The 22,566-nt window shown below is 42.9% G+C and overlaps 2 protein-coding genes across 5 annotated transcripts in view; both read right to left on the bottom strand.

Annotated features, from left to right (window-relative positions):
• Window positions 1-10,632: 10,632 nt before the first annotated feature.
• LOC121705223 (charged multivesicular body protein 6-like) lies at window positions 10,633-15,688 on the bottom strand. Of its 2 annotated transcripts, XR_006030735.1 has the most exons (9): window positions 15,052-15,688; window positions 14,368-14,477; window positions 13,599-13,686; window positions 13,355-13,441; window positions 12,596-12,661; window positions 12,059-12,139; window positions 11,524-11,590; window positions 11,243-11,409; window positions 10,633-11,187 (listed from the first exon to the last, which is right to left on the bottom strand). XR_006030735.1 is itself a non-coding variant. In XM_042086089.1 (8 exons), the coding sequence occupies exons 1-8, from the start codon at window positions 15,115-15,117 to the stop codon at window positions 11,360-11,362; spliced, it is 615 nt and encodes a 204-aa protein (XP_041942023.1). In that variant the 5' UTR covers window positions 15,118-15,688; the 3' UTR covers window positions 10,633-11,359. The 2 variants fall into 2 exon arrangements, 1 of the variants encoding a protein (XP_041942023.1); XM_042086089.1 differs by having other exon boundaries at window positions 10,633-11,409.
• A 1,642-nt stretch (window positions 15,689-17,330) lies between these two features.
• The window catches only part of ttyh2l (tweety homolog 2, like), a 29,576-nt gene continuing 24,340 nt past the window's right edge, over window positions 17,331-22,566 (bottom strand). For 2 of the 3 annotated variants that reach the window (XM_042086067.1, XM_042086070.1), the window contains 3 exons: window positions 22,103-22,291; window positions 20,432-20,510; window positions 17,331-18,723 (listed from right to left, as the gene is read on the bottom strand). In XM_042086067.1, the coding sequence (XP_041942001.1) occupies window positions 18,643-18,723; window positions 20,432-20,510; window positions 22,103-22,291 (349 nt within the window). In that variant the 3' untranslated portion in view covers window positions 17,331-18,642. Of the gene's footprint in view, window positions 18,724-19,338; window positions 19,364-20,431; window positions 20,511-22,102; window positions 22,292-22,566 lie in introns of all 3 variants that reach the window. The other variant, XM_042086069.1, reaches the window with a different exon arrangement.

Genomic DNA, 22,566 nt, shown 5'->3' with positions numbered 1-22,566 from the left:
CCATAAATGTCTTATGCCATTGGAACATGCAGTGAGCCTCTCACAAACACAACCGAACGAAGTCTAGCATCCAATGGCATCTGCACTCCATATCACCAGCTTGTGATTAAAGATTAATAGCATTGCCTCGGTGAAGGGATCACTGATGAGCTTACTTACTGTCAGCATATTTTGCCCTCCTCTCTTTCTCTCTCTATCTCTGCCTCTCTCTCTCTCTCTCTCTCCCCTCCCTCTGCTCTCTCTCTCTCTCTCTCTCTCATAATGAATGTGATGATCATAATACTTAAGGGAGAAAAGAACAACAATATCTGAGCGGTTAAATAAACGTGTAGGCAGCACGAACCGCACCAGTGCATACGAAGTCAATTATGGGCAGTCATTTCTTTACATGCTTATGTCATGCATGTTCCAATGTGACCCATGTGTGTGTGTGAGAGAGAGAGAGAGAGAGCGCCTGTTGGCCGTGCCTAGTTAATGGACCTACCTAAGCCCACTTAAAGGACTTAACTGGCTGTGGAATACACATCCAGTAAAGTGAGACAGGCGTTGGAAGGAAAGAAGGAAGAGACTGGAAGTGGTTTCTTTTCCCTGTTTGGTCACTGTTGCTAATTTTACCATCCCAGTTCTCATGTGCTACATCTGCCACCCTAATTGTCAGAACTAATTGGACTAGGGGGGCCAGGAGGCACATAGTGACATCAAGAGAGAGAGAGAGAGAGAGAGAGCGAGCGAGAGAGCGAGCAAGAGAGAGAGGAAAGAAGAGAGCGAGGCGAGCGAGCGAGAGAGAGAGATGGGTTATTCCTAACTGTTTGGGGGGAAGGGGGGGATCAAACTTCAATGACATAGCGAGAAAGTAATGGAGAAAATTAAGGATTTGTTTCCCCTCTGCTGTGTTAGCAGCAAGAGTAAAATAGGATAGGATAATAGGACAAAACAACTGAGTGGAGGAGTGCATTCGTTTTAGTTTTGGACTTTGCCACTGAGAGCTCTGAGCGGCACTGATTATGTAAGAGGGTCCAGCTGATGGCCCAGAGAGTGGTCAGATATGGAGGTCAGCAGATGCATGAGCAGCAGTGGATTGTCTTCTTGTCAGCGAGGCGTTTCACAGGATCCCACTTGAGTTAAGGGGAGAGCGTCGCAAATTCTGCGTTCCAGAGGAAGCAGGCCATTGCGTGCTCAGCAAGAGCCCAAACTGAGGTCTTCTCACGAACAGGCCCTGGGGCCAAAAGATTTCCAAGACATTACCCTCACCTTCAGTGACCGCTGACTGCCCTCTACCGCACCCTCCTTCGATCAGATTCTATCCCCCTCACATATACACATGCCCATCTCCCTTTCTGTCCTGCTCCCCTGTCTTCTCTTTCTCCTCCAATTTTCTCTGATTCTCTCCTTCCTTCTAACACAGTCTCTCCTCTCCAACAATTTCCCCCATAAAAAAAAATATCCCATGTTGCTCAAAAGCCAAAGCCAGACAAATTGAACATGATCCACACTTAGCACCAGCAATCACAGCTCTAAAACCAGCTGGCCTCACAAGCTGTGACATAAATCTTATTTATGATCACGACTCCTTCCCCAAATCAGTGTGTGACAGAGAACCCCCCACACACACCCACACAGGCGCACACACACACCACTCGGGCTTCTTGTGGACCACGGTGGAGGGATTGGGATTGAGGAGGGGGTGAGATGGGGGGTGGGGGGGGTGAGATGGGGGGAATGGAGAAAGCTTGATTCTGTGCGCGTCTTCGCTTAGCTAATATGAGTTAATCAGAGAGGAATGTGCGGGTTGAGCAACTGTATCGGGATAATGACGAGCACGCTGCCTGTGCCTTTCCCTCCCCCTGACCTGTCTTAATCACATCAGCAGGACACGCTGATCGGGGCGGGGGCCGGAGGCAGGCCTAGCCCAGAGGAAGAGGGAGGGGGGAGAGGGAGGACCCTGTGGAAAGAACTGCAGGGTGTAATGATCTGAACAGCGAGAGGTTGAGCTTTGAAAAAAAGATGGGTATTGCACCAAGAATCTGTCTTCTGCTATGAGGAAACGTTTAGGAAAAGGAACAAATGCCGTTTGGGTTTATTGTGTTTGTATGTTTGCGTGTGTGTGTGTGTGTGTGCGCAATTGCCTTTGCAGGGCTATCTGTGTGTATGTCTGTGTGTGTATGGCTATCTGTGTGTATGTCTCCACTGCTCTGATACTCCCTGAGGTGTAATGAGGCTCATGGGGAAGCCAGTGCTCGTTGATACCTGTGGAACAGCTTGTGTATGGAACATCAGTGTGCTCATGTGTGCTTCTGTGTTTACTGCAGTAGTAAACCATCATGTGTCCTTGTATTTGCATACAAAATGCTTTGCACACCTCATTAGACCATAAAGATCAATTTTTCACACAATAAAGTAGATCTGCAACGATTCTAAGCATTGTGGTGCTCGACCATGTCTTGGCTCAATGGTTCAGAGCCTGAAAATTCACCTCTCAAAGTAGTGACTAGCCAATCAGAAAAGAGGAATGGGGAGTGGTCCTTCTAATCTTCATGCCATTCAGTATAATCTAAATTAAAAAAAACCCATTAAACTATTGTAGCAGATGACTCCCTTCAGATGACAAAGAACGAGGTCTGAAACTGGCACTCACACTCACACACCAGCATTGCGTAGGACCGCCCTAGCACCCAAAGAAGGTTTGAAAATACAGAGAATTTTTGCTCTCCGCTCGGTCACCACCAAAACAGGGCATCCCGTGCCAAGCCACTTCTTCTCCCTGATCCCCGCCCCCAACTACCCTGCACTCATCCCCATCTCCATCTTCCATCCCCCCACAAGGCTGAAGGATGCCCCCACAGCACTGTATTATGTACAGGAATGCCCAGAATGTGCTTCAATCGAGAGAAAGAGAAAGAAAAAGAAAGAAAGAAAGAAAGAAAGAAAAGAAAGAAGAAAGAAAAGAGAGAGAGAGAAAGAAAGAGAAAGAGAGAGACTTTTGACTTTTAAAACCCCCTTTTATTGAACCATTGCATGGATCAAAAACCACCTTAAAACACTACAGTATAACCCCCCCCACACACACACACCCCCCAGTCCCCATGACATCACCACATAAATGCCAAGGCCCCATCAATAATGGAGACCAGACCCTTGTCAGTACACACCATTTCTGTGAGAAATGATCCACACTGTCTGAAACTTTAAAAAAAGCATATTCAACCCTAACCCTTGATTCCACCAAGAGAGAGAGAGAGAGGAGAGAGGAGAGAGAGAGAGAGAGAGAGAGAGAGAGAGAGAGAGAGAGAGAGAGAGAGAGAGAGAGAAGGAGAGAGAGAGAGAGAGAGAGAGGAGAGAGAGAGAGAGAGAGAGAGAGAGAGAGAATGTGTATGCGCCGTAGCAACGTCCACTCTAATGGCCCCCCACTCACCGCTGCCAGAGACGCTGAGCAAACGAACCCAGCTGCCAGGGACCCAGATTCAGCACAGCGTTATGAGTGGGTCGGGCCAGGTTGGGTCTGGCCTGCAGCTTAGCTGTGCGCAAGCATGCAAACACACACACACACACACACACACACACACACACACACACACACACAATCACACACAAACACACACACACACACACAATGGGGCACGTGTGCTGCAGCGGGGAGTGCATCCAAGGTCAGTGTGCTGGGTGAAAGAAGGGGACCGGATGCGGTGATGGACAGACAACAAACTGCCCTGCGGTGATGGACAGACAACACAACTGCCCTTCAGAAGAAGCAATTCCACCCACAAGGGACTACATAACCCTGAGAAAAACATTCTACAAAGCAGTTCACAGTGAAGAATCCAAGGAGACTGACAGAATGAGAGTGTGTGTGTGTGTGTGTGTGGTTTGTGTGTGTTTGTCGGAAATGCTCAATGAAACAGCACCACAGCAGTCCATGGCCAACAGTGGACTGCAGGGACCCAATTAAGGTTTTAGACCGGAAAGCAAACCTCGATCATCTACACCACATGACAAAATCAAACACCCATCATGTGGCCAGGTGAAAGCAAACTTTTACACCTAATATCCACCAACTCCCTCCTTCCCCATATAAATAAAAATGTTGAGGGCTGCAGGGGAAAAGCAATGATGATCCAGTGGACATGCAGTGATCTTAAACAATATTCTCCTCCTACTCCTACAGACAGACAGACAGACACACACACACACACAGAGCCTCTTCTCTCCCACAAACCCTGCATTACCTGTTTCCATGGAAACCCCCGATCATGTTCATCGTGTCTTTTTTTCCTGCAATGATTGATTATTTGCCTTTGAGCTTTTTATTGAGTGCTGATCAGAAAGGGATATTTAACGACTGTGTTGTGCATTGTGGGAAGTGATTGAACTGAAGATGTAAAAAAGGCTACTGGAATGGTTTTAAATTCCAAGACAGAGGCTATTTTTTTTCCCTATTTGTTGCATGAGTATTAATAAAACTATAGCAACATGACTGATAAGATCCTGTATATCAGATATCACTTTATAAATTTGACTATCAGATTGGTGCATTACATTAACATCTGATTTCAAGTATGTCAATTACCAAATATAGTGATAGATTATTTCCTGAAGGAGAACCCAATGAAAAACACATCTATCAACATTTGTGGCTGCAGTATAAAGAGACCGAGCACAACTGTTTAAAAAAAAATAAAAAAAAATAAAAAAAAAACAACAGCAGCAACAGCTGCTCTACACTTGCATGTTGCATGCAAGCTGCTTCACAGCAGATAAAAAGAGAACCATTCAAGTCAATAAGCTTCAATTGAATGTGTGGACAGGGTTCCTGATAAATTGAACATTAGTGCACTTCAACCACTTACATGACCCCTAACCCTGACTCAAAGCTCATGCACTTTCAACCCCCATTCTCATGCACACACACACACACACACACACACACACACACACACACACACACACACACACACACACACACACACACACAAGACTTCTACACTATGACATGGCAGGATTCTCTTGCATCATGATGTCAGCGCAGGCTTCTGACAGTTTTCTCCCGCTACATCTAATGTAACCAACCTCTGTCAAATTGCCCAAAAGAACGTTGACAAAAGGAGATGTTCATCCTTTAGCAGCCCACTCAGTCGTTCCTCTACTCATCTGTTCCTCTCGCCCCTCGCAATAATTACAGCGCTGTGTCTCCATGTAGTAATTAGAGACCATTTCCACAAGGATGTGAATCTGAATCTCGCTCTTTCGCTCCTACCCTCTCTCTCCCTCTCTTATGAATCCCTCCTTCTCTAAAGCCCCTTACTGTGAAAAAACTCACACCTTCCACTCGCCATTGTAGCATGGTAGAGATCACAGGAGAACCAGAGAGAGAAAAGAGAGGGAGACAGAGACAGATAGATAGAGAGACAGATAGATACAGCAGATAGCTAGAAAGAGAGAGAGAGAGAGAGACGTGACCTTTATTGCAGACATGTCTTAGGTAGTTTGCACTGCCATTAATTTCTCATCACTGATCCGTCTTGGTAAGACTTGTCAAAACAAATGAGCTCTGCTTGTCTATCTCCTTCTCTGGCAAGGCACACAGAGAAAACCTACCCTCAGGATGTGCTCTTATCAAAACACAGAGCTGCTGCTTTTTGTTGCACTTTCTGCTTAATTTGGTTTCTTTTTTGAGGGGCTATTCTTCCAGATGCCTGGCCAGCTCATAAATTTGATGGGCTAAGGAAGTGCATTTTATCCTTGGAGGCTCTCTCCCTTTCTCTTTCTCTCTCTCTCTCTCTCTGAGAACATAAACCACTGACAACAAGACAAGAGAGGCTCGGAGATAATCCACCTCCGTGGTCTGGGGGAGGGTGGGCGGCAGGCAGGCTCCGAGGCCATATTCACCTTGTCTTATGAAACCTTCTCCTAATACACTTTGCACAGCACCAAATTAATGTCACTGCCTCTCCTCCAAAGGCAGAGTCTCACAATGCCTGAGGCCTTGTTAAAAAATAGCTTTTATTTCAGTCCAGATACAAAAGCTTTATGCGAATGAAATTCAATCTGAAAGCTTTTAAAGAGCACACAAAGGGAATAGGGGAACTGATGGTCCAATCATGTACTTTATAGTGATACAGACGTAAATGTCTAGTGATCTACTTCATAGTCGGTGAACGTGTCTTAAATATGCATGGAAATCTATCAGGGTAAGACAGAGGGTTGTGCAGGAAGATTGGTAGTTCAGTTGTGCTTACTAGCTCACTACTATCTCACCACAAATGTTATAACACACACACACACACTGCTCATATTCATGCATGCATGTATGCATTCACACACATTCTCACTGGCACTGGCATCTAAACTCCTACATCTCACCAGGGTGACATGACAGAAACAGTTAATAATATGTTGTTGCTAAGAAACTACCTGTCCAGGTCTCCCACATGAAAAATAACTGAACTGCCATGCTCGCAGCTTTAGGGAGGGGGAAAAAAAGTAATGAATGATTTCCCTCTTCGCTCATGGACAGATAACACGATAAAATGGAGTCCCTGCCGAGAGAGAAAATGATATACCTCTCATCACCTGCAAATTGCTCAAAAAAAGTGAAAGTGCACCCAAATGGCATTAGAGAAATGAGTGTTCGAGACACATCAGTCAATTCACTGGAGGACTTATACGCGAGTCTGTTTCAGGAACCTGAATTTTTCCATTCTATTAGCTGTGCCTTCAATGGAAGTCATGACGACATCTGAGGGAAAAAATGACACGAGGGAAGCTCGATGGAAGCCACATTCCAGCGAGTATTATTTACCTGGGGATTTATACTGTAGAGGCACACCTTAGTCAAGGAGAGGAGAAGAGGGAGGGAGTGAGAGAGAGAGAGAGAGAGAGAGAGAAAGAATGGTCCTTTGTCCTAAGGGGAGGTGCAAAAGGAAAGGCCCAGATTAGGTCTTAAGACTCTCAGCTCTCAACGAGATGGAAGATCCCCAAGACAGCGCTGAACCAAATAGCCAGGTTCACCCCACAGGTCTGCCAATTGGTTCAGTCAGGGGGGTGGGTACATACAGGAAAGGATTGGCACTTGGCAAACTGGGACTGACCGCACCAGCTCTTGACCCTTCTCCTGTCCACTCCTCCGCCTCTCCCCTCCTGAGTGATTCCTTCCTGCCTTGCCTTGCTCTCCCAACCCCATTAACTTCAACCCACGTGCTGAGACTTATGCCATACTAAGAGGCTTGACCTGACCTGAGCTCAGCGACTTGGCCAGACAGCCAGGTGGATCCCGACTGGTGATGTCACCTGTCTGGGGAAACAGACGACCGGCGTGACTCCCATCACAACTGGACCACTGAAGCGTGTGCCTCAGTCCAGTCTGACCAGACCAGATCAGAGGGAGCCTGTTGATCCACACGCTAGAGGATACTGACAGTGACAGTGATAGAGATAGGAATAAAGAGTCTATATTTTGCTTACAGCCGCACGCAGGGATGAGGAGTAGTCCGTGCCTGGGAGCAAGGTGTGCCTCTGGAAAACTACACATCCTTCCCTCAGGTGTGCACACCCTCAGCTGCTCCACATTCTCATACACCCACACACCTCCTGTGAGTGCACATATACAGGCACATACACACCTCTGCAGTCTGTCTGAGTCACAGCACTGCAGTTGGCAACCTCTACTCCTGCCATTAGAAAGCAGCTGTTTGACCAGCTCATCACCTCCGCTCGGATGTACTCACCACGTCTGCCCTCACTTCCAACAGCCTTGACACACACACACACACAATATATATATATGTTTATATATATATATATATATATATATATTTATATATATATATATATATATATATATATATATATATATATATAAAAACACGCTCTCTCTCTTTGTAAGCTAAACATTGGTAGCCCCTTAATAGTGTATAATCACAAATTCATTTGAAGGGACGTGTCTCCCAGAGTGTCAGTCACACACTGATGTCATTTGACTGGTGGTGACAGTCAAATCAACAGTAGGGTTATCATGCCATGGCTGTCTGCTCCCATCATGTCATGCTGCACCACTCTGGACCATTGGGCGAGCAAGAGTGTACCTGAGCTCCAAAATCCACTCACTCACTTGTGTCAGTCATCATTACTCTGTGATCTGTGAGCCTTTGGGTTGCCATGAAGGCCAAAATAGGACAATACTGTGACCTGTTGGTGTGAGTTACTGATGTTGCTGATATATTGATCTGTGGGTTGGAGAACAGGGATAATTGACAATGTTGTCATGGATTCAAAGGTTTAAATAGACCACTGTGTCAGCATTATGATGGCATGGGTATTGGGTAATGGTCAGCACATGATGCGGTCACCAAACATGGAGTTTGATTCAATTGCAATTACACTCAGTTAATTTGATTGTATCCTTTTCTCATCACAGCCTCAGCTCTCACTACGTCAACGATGCAGACCTAAGGTGCTACAGGGGGGTTAAATTGTTACAGTGTCTTAGCCAAACTTCAGATATACCTGTTGCGACACAGCCGCCCGACCTCTTCTAAAGAACACACCCTGGAATGTCCCTCAATTCCCAAGTGCAAATGCCAAGAGTTGTAGGCCTACGCTTCTATTCTTTAGCAACTGAGTGCTGCTCGACATGACTGGTGTATCGTCAATCTAGCCGTGCAAAGGCGCAAGTTGTGTGCGTATCCGTGAATCACACAGAGCGGCCCTATCGCTCTTTCATTGATCTACGCAGGCAGACGCGGAAAGACACTTCTGCAAACAATGACTCAACTTCGCAAACTACATGCCACGACAAAGTAGACAGCCAACAAAATCCCTATTCAAACACCGGTGCGCCACACACCTAATTTGTAAATAAATCGTCGTAGCGTGAGATATAATTTCCCCAAAACCATAGCCTTTGATGAAACAATATAAAACATTCAAAAGCTATACAATCATTAAAATTCCAGGACTACGAGCACTACAGTGAAGCTATGACCTACATGGATGCAACATAGCCTATGGTTGTCTTACATTCTGGGAGTGCCAGATTTCATTAGACAACCAGGTACACCCCCTCAATTGTGCGCTCAGAATCGAGTCAAACTATCATGATTTATAAAATCTAACATGTCAAATGATTCGAAATCTAATGCAATAGACTGCAAACAAAAACTTGTTTGGGCAGTTCAAATACTTTACCTTGTATACATTCTCCGTTATACGGTGGACCTCGTCTGTACGAGACATCTTGGAATCTTCTATCAAAACCATAAACTGTGCTATTGTCCTTGTGCGGGAGTGTTTATCCAACAGTCACTGTTTGGTGAAAAAAGGGGTGTGATGCGATTCAGCTGCGAGTGCTCCTGTAAAGACACGGCAATAAGGCAACTGCTGTCGATGCCACTCACCAACCCCTACAAGACAGGCGCAAATAGGTGGAGAGTCTGCCGATCGCTGAAGCGTAATCTAAACGTACAGCTCTCTTAATGCAACAAGGATCCACCTCCAACCGCTGAAACACCGCCCAATTCTCCACCCATCGATCCTCCTACACCTGCGCAAGGGAAGCGATCTTTCAAAACCAGATAGAAATCATCGACTTCTGTTTAGACATTTAAATAGGCCCATAGGAGTTCCTGTGCACAATCATTTGTATTTCATTCCAAAAGCAACCAGTTTTCTATAGAAACATAATCAATGCATTATGTTCTAAAGTCTAGACAACAAAACAGCGTGAAATACAGATATTTCCTAGTCACATTTCACTGCATATATGATAGTGTTTTCAAACCCTAGTTTCAACCCCATAATTCAAAACTTTGAGGTAGCCTATTGGCCTTTATGTTTTGACAGCAAGAAAGTGCAGTTTGCAAACCTTCATCAAATACTGCACAGCAACTCACTGATGTTCTGAAATCCTGTTAAATGTACTGCTCTCCTGCACAGTCACTGATCTTGGCAGAGGCACAGCACACAAAGGCTTGTGGGTGGAACATTACCCTGCGCCTACATTAGTGAGAACCGAGAGCGACTGTTCTGTGTGCGAGCCAGACAGGTGGGCAGTGCCTGCCTGGAGATGGTCCACTAAAACACAGTGGTAAAATACCACTTCAGTGTCCCTTGCTGTAAATGAACAACAGGCCAACAGATGCTGAGATGGAGGTCCACTTGTTTGCCTGCATCCAAATACAGCGGATCTTTTTAACAAAAGTTAAAGTCCCGTCTAATACAAGATGGCAGAGCTGTGCTACAAACACTTCATCAGTTAATGGCACAAACAGATCATAAACATATGCTGATTCTCATTTTCACACTGTGGACACGTTACCATTTTGTGAGGGCCATCCTTTCCTAGATAATTAACGTAAGCCTCATTACCCATACTAATTAAAGTCCAAATGTTCTTCAGAGGCCAATAAACCATGCCTTTGTTGTGGCTGCATTTATACAATAGAACTCATAAAACTCTTCATCAAAAGGTCCATCCATCCAGGAGTGCAATTAGAGCAGCCAGGCAGGGAACACCTGTTTGGGAATGCGTTAGGTTACCTGTATCACCATCCTCCATCCAAAAATTGGTGCTACATCCCTCTTGTGGACATCTGCAGTAAGTGCAGATGCAATATCACTTCAACAGCTGCTCAAACTGGGTTGTTAGAAATTAATTACTTTATTTTACAAAAACGTAACTGTAAAGCAAAGGAACTATTACACTCATCTGATGCAATTATTCTGCCACTTCAGTCTTCTGTTCTTTCAATTAGGTTGAGAGGGAAATTCAAGAGTAGATTTCATTGTGTTACAAAACATGCTAGTGGCAGCATTGACATGAAAAAGGTTAAAATGTTTCTGATAATGATTGATGAACTTTGATGAAATTGTATTGGGAGTTATGTCACAATCATGATTTCGCCAATATATTACATGTGGATAAAAACCTTCACATAAACAAAAGATTAAAAACTCATTATACAATGACTCATGGCTCATTAGGTCAAACCAAAAAACAGCTCGCCTGCTGCACTTCATTTACTTATAATACTGCACAGTTCCTTTATCAAACACTGCACTGGCAAATCTAAACACCTCTTAATGTGAAATGCAATGAACTGACAGTACTGAATGGCATGGGGGTAACACAGCAAAAAGGGGGATTTAGAAGTCGTAACCATTTGTCCTATGCATATGAATGTGCAGATACAAAAGCTGCTGCCGACATCTGCATGTGTGTTAACCTGAATGCTGCCAATCATATGCAGACGTGCCTGCCTTGATCTTCTCGACATTACCAACTACGGTACTTTTATTACTAGGTAAAGTGTCAAGGGGAATTGGTCCGTGTTGATGTAAGCGGCACAGAGGATGGCACCTTGATCACCTAAGCAGCCAGCATCTCTCTGTCAGCGTGGCTTCTTGATGGCGTTGTCTCTGGAGATGACAAAGAAACACGACACAATGAGGCTACACCCCTGCAAGAAGATGCCAAGGTTGTGCGCGCACTGCTACAGAGTTATAGGAGGCAGGATCAACAAAACAACAGACCTGGCTCTGGCTGCGGGACCTCTGGCAAGGGTTCTGCAGGTACTTCTGGAAGCTCAACTTCTTCTCCCTTCTCAGATATGGAAAGACAGGAACAATCACAACAGTATTTCATTCATAACTCAAGGTGTCACAATAACTTTGCATTCTAGTTCAGCATGATCACCATAAGCACACTTGTCACGATAAAATGTAGTCTGGAAACAGCTGTAAATTAAACGGTCAGATTTTACAAACTACTTTGGAAGGCACTAGGAAATACTAATTATCTGATTTAAAATGTTAGAAGTTTTGAATAATGAAAGCATTTAAATTAAAACTGAGCGATGTAATATGGGCCATGGTGCTCTGGATATGTTTATTGCACCCATCAGTGCTCATACAATTTTGTGAAGCAGACCTAAGAAGCTGGCAGACGAAACAAGCTGTTAGCTCTAAATCAAGCCAGTAAACGCAGTATGCGGTGATCAATTTCGACTTTTAAGTTAAGGGCATTAATAGGCCTAGCCTCGTGTCTGTGATGGGCAGGTGAGCTCACCTGAGTAATGGCCTCCAGCTCCTGTAGCACAGCCTCCTCGTCCTCTTGGCTCAGAGAGCCTGCCAATAGCTCGTCGATTTGCTACAAGATTATTTAGATCAGTCAGCGTGCATGCTTTACCCAAAGCGACTTAGCAAAACAACACCTTCTAGTGTTTGGGCTGCCAGGGTATTTGAAAGGGAATGCTAGAGATTCATTAATACAAAGCAATAGGTACAGCACTTGTTGCTGTACACCCTCTACAAAGGTGCATTTTATTCTAAGGCACTCTGAACTCTTTTCTTCTAAACAAGCAGGTAATTGTGCAGTTCTTTGCTCACATGGATGCATAACTTTGGCTCACATGGATGCATTACTTAGCAGAGGGGATAAGACATGGACAATGAAAGTCGCTACACAACTTCATATGGATTGATAAGGGGCACTGACAAGGGATAGACTGTGGGTAAACATTAGCTTAGCCCTTACACAGTCGTTCAAATGGCAAGCTCATAACTGATAACGGGTGATTTTAAAAAGACTAAAAGAAAGGTTCACCTTCTGATACTCTATGCCCTCTTGGGTCTCATCGAGAATTCTCTCCACCTCCTCAATGGACATGACCTAAAGGAAAAGAGTATAACACATTCACTGTTCACACAATCTACACAGATGGATTAATTAACTGTTTTCCTTCGGTTTCAAGCCCAAAGCCATAACCAGTAGGCCCCGGCTGCACTAAAATCACAATATCTTGCTATTTTTCCAAAGACTATTTAATTGTGAACATGAGCCCTAACAGACTTGGTAGGATTGGATAGGATGGATGGCAACAGTGATTTCCCTTCACAACTTTGTTTTTATTTTTTATCAAAAGCCTTTCATCAATTACACTGGTGGTTAAAACAATCAGAAACTGGAAATTCTGATTGTCAGTTGAAAGTGAGTGTCAACGACGGATCGGCCAACACACAGAAAAGGGAAGGGAGAAACGCAGAGGTTTCCTTTCAAATCTGCAGTTAGCTCAATTACATGCTGTCACTTTCAGATGAATGTCTTTGCAGAGTAAATGGCCAGGCAGGTGTGTGAGAAAACAACTTTTGCAGAAATGGAACACAGTATCTGAGCACAGCAGCACTGCTGCTTCCTGGGATTTACTTCTTAATACTTTAATCTCCAAACAATAGGGAGCTCTAGCTCATAAAATAGAAGAAGGGAGAATAACACCCTGGGCACTTTTTAACCCCACAGAGCATATGAGGTCGACACATCCTGAAACACTAAAAAACAGAGCGAGAAAGGACAAAGGAACTGTACCTCGTGCATCTTCTTGAGGCATTCATTTCCAGTCTTCAGTCCCTCAATGACTTTCATTTCAATCTGAGCAAATTCAATGTCTTGCACCTAGACAAAACAATGAGAAAAACAAGCTGGGATCATCACTAAGAAGGCATTAGACATAAGCACAGTTAAACAAGCCAACATAGGAAAAACAATAGGTGTTTATTCTAAACAGGTACAGCGACTGACACGCATTAACTCAATAGTTGTGTCTCCTCACCATGCGCTCCAGATTGCCTATCTGATTCTCAGTCTTGTCTAGTAACTGGTCCTGGTAACGCTTCTTCTTGAGCAAAAGAAGGGCCCTCCTGGACAACAACAACAATAATAGATTAATTACCAAATGGTGGTCATTAAGTATGCTGAAATGTGTATCCTTCAATATTGTTGTGTCCTATTAATCCATTCACTGTCTGTTGTCTTAAAATTAGAATGCAACTAATCAATTATAGGGACCAAGTGAGATGCTGCTACTGTAGGTCATAGACCAGGAAGAAGAGGAAAGCAAGACACTGGCTGTGCATGTGAATGTGATTTTGTGCAGACACAAGTGTAGCTCCATGAGGATCTTTAATTATGGAGTTCAAAACTTGTCATTGTTGGCCTTGTCAGTAGTGAAACGTCAGTAGTGTTTACTTTTGCTTTTGGTTTTACCAACACTTTCATTATAATGACCTTCGAGGTTGACAGAATTAACATTCTTTCTGACTCAATACTTTTAATACAGTCTATGGTAGACACACACTAACAATGACAACCTAGATGAGTTACACATAGCACATATTCCAATAAGGTGCGTGTCTCCTTCAAATCAAATGTCTAATTGAAACATTAACATAGGGATAGATAGTTGCTGATTAATGTAGTAGACTGCAAAGGTGTCGTAAACCATGGAATTTCTTGTTGAGGGTAGTTGAAATCTTCAGTCCTCTACAGGCAGCATGTGTATAATACTGTCATGTGTATAATCATAAAGTACTTGTCCTTACTCTTTCTTTCCATCCTTCAGGAGCTGCTTAGCTAGAGATCTCTCTTTCTCCAGCTGAAGAGTAATCCTCTTCTGATACTGCCTCAGCTTATCCCTTTGCTGTTTTAGTTGCTGTAACCCAAAAAACTTTGTCAGACTGTAAACAAGGAAAAATTATTCAGTTTCTCTTCATCAACTAATACCTTAGTAGACACCATGTATGACAGCTAAGCAACCTGGATGACCTCATTAAAAATACAACAGTCATCTCTAGGCATACTACCTCTGCAGGTCAATAGTAAACATGCAAGCTAAGCAAAGCCCTGGGCATGTGCTGTGTTTACGTTTCTATGGACCTGTCGACTTTGCTGTGTTGGCCATGTACCGCTAACACAACCAACAACATGTTACTTGCACGTGATTTCTCACCAACGTTATTTATTTCATAAAGCATGTGAAAAACACCACCTGCCGTCTTTCCTAAACAAGTGAAATGAATACCTTGAAGCAGACATGCTTACTGTAGCTCTGGTAACTTTGCTAATAATCACTTTGGCAAGCTAGTAGGTTAGCTAGCTGTTGGGCTAATAACATCATTACTATTAACGGTTAACGTTAACCATGTTGAGTCATAGCTACATGTCAACAGTGGGTTGAAAGGTAAGCTTACAGACACAGGCACATTTCGGCAATCATAATGACTTACCAAAACCGCTCGGTCTTGATCGGTGACTCGACTGGGGCGTCCCTTTCTTCCGAAAACGTTTCCCATTACGAAGCCACATCCCCGCCACTCAGCTGCTGATTAGCAGCTAGCTAGCTAACCTAGCTAGCCAACCTAGGTAGGTTTGTTGTTGAAGTAAAAGCTAGCTAGCAGCTACTACAAACGGCATCTTAATAACGTTATCCCTTACCAACAGAATCAGATGATATATTTTCATGTACTTCAATTAGGTTTAGGCTTAATTTTTAATTCAATCAATCTATACGTTAGCGTTCCAGTAAATCAGCATGTGCTTAATTTCCCGCTAACATCAGCAATACCACCGGAGCTACCAGAGTTAACGGTAACGTAGCTGAGATTAAATCGGAAGGCTAACTGCTAACAGAGGCAGAATTTGTTGTCCTGTGCTGCCACCTTTCGAAAGAAATCTAACTTGTCAATATGAGACAGAAATCTAAAAAAAGAGCTGTGTGCACTCCGAGTCAGACAATCGTTATGGGTCAGTATCATCAGAGAGTAGCCTAGCTTTTCAGCCCTCAAATTTGCCATGGTCTTATTTTTTTTGTTTTAATCATAAATAGGCTACATAGGCTAGCAGACATTCAAGTTGTAGCCTAGAAATATTAGCTGAGCTCAGCTCCCACACCTATTATGATTTTAATGATTATGATGATTATGGGACAATATTCAGAGGGTAGACTTCTAGCAGCTAGGCTAACTAAAGCATGACATCTGTCCACTCATAGACATAGGCTACATTAGGCCTACCATGAATATGGTCATTTGAGATTATTTTTTTTAAAGGATATTAAGTCCCTTTCTAAAAGCAGGATATTTGTTTTACATTGTGAGTAAATAGAATATTTTAGGTAAACCATTTGTTTTAAGAAACTCACACTTTTTTTTAAATTGGGAGAATTGGATCAGCTGTTTTATTCGCAATTGTTATTCCTTCCTTATTACGGATGAAATAGGCTACTGTAGATTTTATATTAGGCCTAATATTTCATTCATAGAAAATCTAGGGCACATAGAGGTGCATTCTGCTGTCTTCACTAATGCACCGTCAGGTACAGTAGGCGAAGTGTCCATCCTTTCGGGCCTAATTTCCGTTTTTTGGACAATGATATTGGCACCTTCGGTTTAGATTTTTATTGTCACTGGGCCACTATCTAGACTTGTTCTAGAAGATAATTTGATATAGTTAGGCTACTGCATATTGTGAAAATATTCTATTCAAATCACTGCTAGTGCCAGCGTATTTTGTCATGAGGTGGACATGTTAAACTTAATCGGAGCAAAGAACAACTTGACTCACTGCAGCAGGTGAAATTTCTCATCAAGAGAAACGAAACTGTTGCCTTTATGTTAGTCCTATACGGATGACCCTTTCTCTCTCTCTTTATATATATAGGCCTAGGCTATATACAATACTCGTTGCATTGTAATGCTGGGGACATGGCAAAATAGCAAACTCTTGAAGCTGAAATCTGAAATAGATCGATGTAACTCTTTCATATTTTATGTTGACATTGCAAATTAGTTATTCATATCCAGGGCACCCTTTACGAGAATGACTCAGTAGCCTAATATGTTTTTATGAGACTGGCTATCTATTGCTTTAGGGAAATGTTTCTCTAAAACTGTATGGCAGTCTAGTGTTTTACTTTCCAAATGAATGACTAGAAATTCTAGCCTAGGCCTACATGCATTTTTTGCATTGCAGATTGAGACTGACATGTCATGCAGTGCACAACTGTTAACTATTGTGACATGTTAATATTGCTGGAGCGATTCAGACATGTTTTCTAAGATTCTTCGAAGTGTCAGGAGGCAGAGATGCAGTCACATTTTAGTTTTGTAGAGAAAGAAAACCCAGTGACAGAACTTGTTGGTCAAACGTTATGATAGAGCAGCAGTCATATCATTTCTTTAAGTAAAAGCTGTTCCATGCATGCAGTTTGTTAACCATTATGCACACCAGTTCAGAGGCAGAGGCAATCTGTCTCATATATTGAATTTACTTCACCATTTTTTTTTATCACCAGCTGCCACTGATGTAGGCCTATACAAATACATACTCAGTTAATTCATGCCCTTTTCAGTGTGTGCTGATGTGCTTTTACATCCTACAAAAACACACCATAACATACAATCAACTTAAAATTCACTTGCTCATTGTACAGTCTATTACCTAGGTGTGCAGCACTTCAGATCAGTCGAATTCTAATAAATCCAATCAGGTATGCTTGGAACAGGGGTGGCAGATTTACAAAAGAACGGTTTATTATTATTATATATATATTTTTAGTAAAACTCACAATCATTGTCCCCGAGTTTTGACAGTAAAAAAAACAGCACTTGAGGGAAATATGTCTCAAAATGGAGGTCAGCTGAAAAATTAGGTGAAAATGTGTCCACTGTCTGATTAACTGATGTAGACCTGTAGAGTCTTCGGAAAATGTGGCTTGCACTGTAACCTGTAGAATTAGATTTTTTGCCATCTAGAATAGTTTTGTACTTGGCTGATATATGATGTTATTTTATTCTTGAATGGATTTTATATTTACCATAACTTTTACCAACAGTGTTTTTCCATTTTGTTCCATTACATATCTGCCTGAACCACTAAAACGACCAAAAACAGGAAAATAGACGCAGATTTGTGAGGTTTCAAAATGTACATAATCTAAAATATAAAAAGGTTTCAACTTTCATTTTATAACAGACATCACTCAAAACAACAGAGGCACAATTAAACATGCTTTTCAGTTTTGATTTCAGAAATCCACTGTGCCTAACAGTGTCACATTTTTAAACATCCTCTGGCAGAGCAATCTAGTTGATTTACACAGAAAAGGTAATTACACAGTGACCAAGCTTAGTATTACAACACCAGAACATACAGGAAAAAAACACTGCACACACCAATGCTTATTGGATCTGTCTCCAGTCTTTGGTGAACTGAGTACTCGCATGATAAGGGAAGTCGTCATGCTGCGGTAGCCAGGTCCAGACGGTCACAATAACAATTTTCTGCCATTTCCGCATCAGCAGTATGATCACAGAAACCCAGTAGCCATTTTCACAGCGTAATTACAGCATAAATTAGGTGGGGCGTAGCCCCCCCGTCAAGGATTCTTCCACAGGAACACAAACTTTCAAGTCTGCATAGGTATTGGGGGTATGTAATGCCTTACAACTCAACCGTGGGAGACAACCAATTTATTTACATCCTGTATATGTTGTATGGCCACTGTTTGTGCAGTGTTGGTTTATAATGTGTGTGTGTGTGTGTGTGTGTGGGGGGGGGGGTCGGGGGCAAAGCCAGCTTAATGTAGATCACCATCAGACACTCACACACGGTGCTATGGCAGGTCTTTGAGCTGATAATGTGGCTTTCTCCCTACCCGCTGGTCATGGTCAGTATGTGAGATCAGACTGGCAGTCAGATAGGATCATAAAGGACCATCTATGACACCCTGCCGTCATGCCACTTGCATCAGGAACAGCAGTCTTCCCCACACGCAGAGCAAGCAGAGAGGCTGGTGGCGGTGAGAGGATGTGCGTGCTCTATATCTGGAAATCGGTGCCAAAGTGTCTGATCTGAGCCTCAGTCATAGATAGGTAGGTGGTCCTCATACTGGGAGAATACTAAAATCAAGAGTTGAGAGGAGAAAAGAGAATGGTTAGATATGGAGCACAATGTTGTCAGACACAGCCAACATCTAACAAAAAAAACTCAGGCTCACTGGTCTTGTGGTCACATGTTATCAGTATATCAGTAACATGTGACTTGAATAGGGAAAACATAGATAGATAGATAGATAGATAGATAGATAGATAGATACTTTATTGATCCCTAGAGGAAATTCAATAGTATTCAGAGATTGGGGAGAGCGATAGGCAGAAAAGTTTTGGAGGGACAAGTTCATGCAGATGACAGAAGGTTAGTTGAAGGGCACGGCGTATAGGCTGATGGTACTTTTAGGTCGTCAGTAGCAACCTGGGGACAAAGACAATGAGATGTCCTGGAGGTGATCAACCTTAAGCACCAGCATCAGCAGCACACAATCATGATCATTTCACCAGGTTTAACCAAGCTGTTATTGGGGGGGGGGGGGGGGGGGGGGCACAGGGCCAAGCGCCAGTGATTGGGCAGAGTGAGATACGAAGCAGTCTCCCATGAGGCGTGAAGGTGGTCTTGACGGAAGCCGAGGTGAGACACAGGAGAGGTGGTTCATTACGGAGAGGAGTGAACAAACTTACTGTTTTTAAATGTCTGGGGATAAAACTCCAAAAATGAAGAGTAAAAACAAGAAGACAAGAAACAGAATACAATTAGATATAAAATGCATGTGTCGTTCTCTCATTAAAGTAAATTCCATGGCAAAGGTGCTTTTTAGTCAGTTAGAGTCTATAGTATTAAGGCTTTTTAAATCAAGGTGAAGAATGGGGCAAATGATACAGTCTCTGCATAATAATGCAGTAAAACTGCTTTGAAATCAGTGACGCTGTGGACAATGCTACATCAATGTAATAGCATCTATAAAACAGAACAGGGCTAGTCCCCTAAACTTTGCTGGAATACACACTGGGATTCTTTAATTCAACTGTTTAACATTGACTAGATGCAAAAACACGGATGACGCGTGACTGCTGGTAAATTAGTTTATCCACAAGCTACAGCTTTCACACCCGTGTTGGTACTAGACAAGAGTCATGAAAGCTGGCCAACTTCACACCAGGACCATAAATAACTCCTCACTTGTTGACCAAGCCTAAGCTGACCACAGGAAGTAATCCCTTGGTCAACAGGGGCTGGACAGGCCTGGAGAAAGACTAAGAGGACAGGCAGTCTTGCCCGTGGATTACACATGTTCCTCTTCAAGTCAGCCCTGGTCCAGAGACTTGTGACACTAATGCAGGGCAACCATCCAATCCCATTAAAACAAGAGATTGGACAGAGTAAAAAGCTGCCTGTGACGTCTTTATCCACTTGTAATGCATGCCCTCAGGGCACAGGTCAGTGGAAGGCCTGCCCTGTCTCTGGCACAGGCGGACCTGCCACTGTCCTCTCTGTACAACCTTCCCACCTTTGGGCTAAGTAGAATTCATGACAAGCAAACAAACATGAAATAAAAAAAAACTAGAAAACAACCAGACATGCTACAAAATTTAGTATAGCAGGGATAGGGACAAGACAAGCCCAGTAGGTGGCAGTGTTACACCACAGCTGAGACGCAATAGGAGCTGCACAGCAGTTAGTTGAGGGTCGTACAACTACTGGTACTTTGCAGCCATGCTAAATATAAATATCACTATTTGGGTTAAGATGAAGGCACTACTGAAGCCAACATACTGAGGGTGGTGGTGAACCCCTCCCGATCAAAGGAACGTTTTCGTATCGAGGATTCCCTCCAAACAGCATGGACTGATTCCTGAGAACACAGAGGAGACACAGCGGGGTGAGGCATATGAATGCATGTTTTCAAGAAGACACTGTGATCCACAAGAAATGTACAACACTCATTTCAACAAAAATACTTGCATTTACAGTAACAAAAAACATACAGTAGGCTATAAAACAGAGGTTGAGTACCATCCTGTGCAATATCATTTGAATATCAGATTATCAAAATTGTATCTCTTAATTGTTATACCTCTAAATTGACAAGTAGAGTATTAACTCTTATGATCAGTCAAAATCAAGTACTGTATCATAGAAATATTATTTTAGAAAAACAGGCTTCTGGAAACATAACAAAAATGAATGCACTCGTGATCACTGACACATACAGTAACGTTAAGTTAGAGAACCTGTGATCACTGAAACAAAAGTCATGATAGCTGCGAATTCCAATTAATCTGATTGCATGAACATGGTTATAAAATGATCTTTAACGAGCAACTATAAAACAATCAGCCGAAACACAGATCCAGCAGTAATCAGGAGGTATACACCAAGCCACGGTACCACTAATCAGTGCACAATCGGGGGGGGGGGGGGGGGTTCCCTGTGATTTTCCCAGCTATCATGGAAAATCAGACCTTTTGTGGGAGCTCAGACTGTGAAGGGCATTGCATAACGTCTACCTCTATGGTCGGTGCCAAGAAAAAAACACCTTGCTTGCTCTTTTACACAAAACCACAAGATTAGACTTTGCTGAAGAACATGAAGAGAAGCCTGGTGAATGAGAACACAAATTTGTCTCGCTCAGAACAACCTGGCCAAGACTAGCACAGTGAACTGATTGTCAAAGTGAACAGTGAAGCCTGGAGGTGGGAGTATGTGCTGGTTCCAGAAGTTCGGAAAAGGAGGAATATTCCAGCATGATAACAATTCAATGTACGGTGCCAAAACCCACACAAAATATTCTGAAGAAGAGAAAAGCAAAAACTATGACCTGACCAAGTATGTCACCTTATTTGAATCCAATAGAACGCCTTTGGGTTTTTATAAATAGAAAGGTAGAACAAAAAAAAACCCATCAAAGAGCAAGTGAAAAAGAAACTCTCTTGGATGGCATCTCTCCAGGAGTTTGTGTAGCACTGATATCCTCCATGCCAAGGAGAATTAGATTTTTGTTGTGTGGAGTTCCAACTGTGAGATACCTATTCTCATTTCCTTTCATTCAAATTCTAAACGGTTTGATTTTAACTTTACTTAAGAACCATTCCCTGCGGTTCAACTTACAACTACTGTGAATCAATAAATATGTCACACATGCGACTGGACATACACTGTATGATTTTGGTCTTTTCCGAAGAAAAGAGGTAACAATCAACCTTCCAGCTATTTGATCTGAATGGATATTCAGCATGTTGACTGTCTTGAGGTGTGAGCAGTTCTAACACACAATCAGACACACAAACAGTGAGCACTACAATCGTAAGTTTTGGATTGTGAGTATGGACCAATTGAATTGAGTAGTGCAAGTTACCACATTGTATGAAAAAAAACTTTCACAGTCTCTGTCCGACTTAAGCTTCATACACACAGACACACACATAGACAGACACACACACATACATGTATTCAGAGGTGGTAGCGCTGGAGGTGGCAGCCTGTGGGGGTGGGTGCAGGCTGTTCTGGCTGCTCAGGCTGCTGCTGTAGCTGCAGAAGCTGTGGATGTGAGAGCGGTTGGGGTTGTATGCAGCCATGCGCCGGGCCTGGGGGTTGAACGGATCCTCCTCATCTATGTCATCATAATCCCTGTCCCTGCAAACAAACAAACAAACACACACACACACACATCCATTATTATTAACTAGGTCTGCAACAAAACTCCACTAATCGGTCACATAATTTCTTCAACTTCTGCCATTCCCCTCTGTTTGCTTTAGGCTTATTCCAGGGCTTCTCTGACCATAAAATGATGAAATTATCAGTGTCCTCCTTAATGTGATTTAAAGAGGATTAAAGTAGATAAACAATTAAACGTTTCAAACAAAACAAACAAATGACACAAAATCTGTTAAGCTAAATGCAGGATT

This window comes from Alosa sapidissima, chromosome 3, assembly GCF_018492685.1.
Source record: "Alosa sapidissima isolate fAloSap1 chromosome 3, fAloSap1.pri, whole genome shotgun sequence".
NCBI classification, from domain to species: domain Eukaryota; kingdom Metazoa; phylum Chordata; class Actinopteri; order Clupeiformes; family Clupeidae; genus Alosa; species Alosa sapidissima.
The sequence above is the reverse complement of the archived record's forward strand: the minus strand, read 5'-3'. Positions and strand labels throughout refer to the sequence as shown.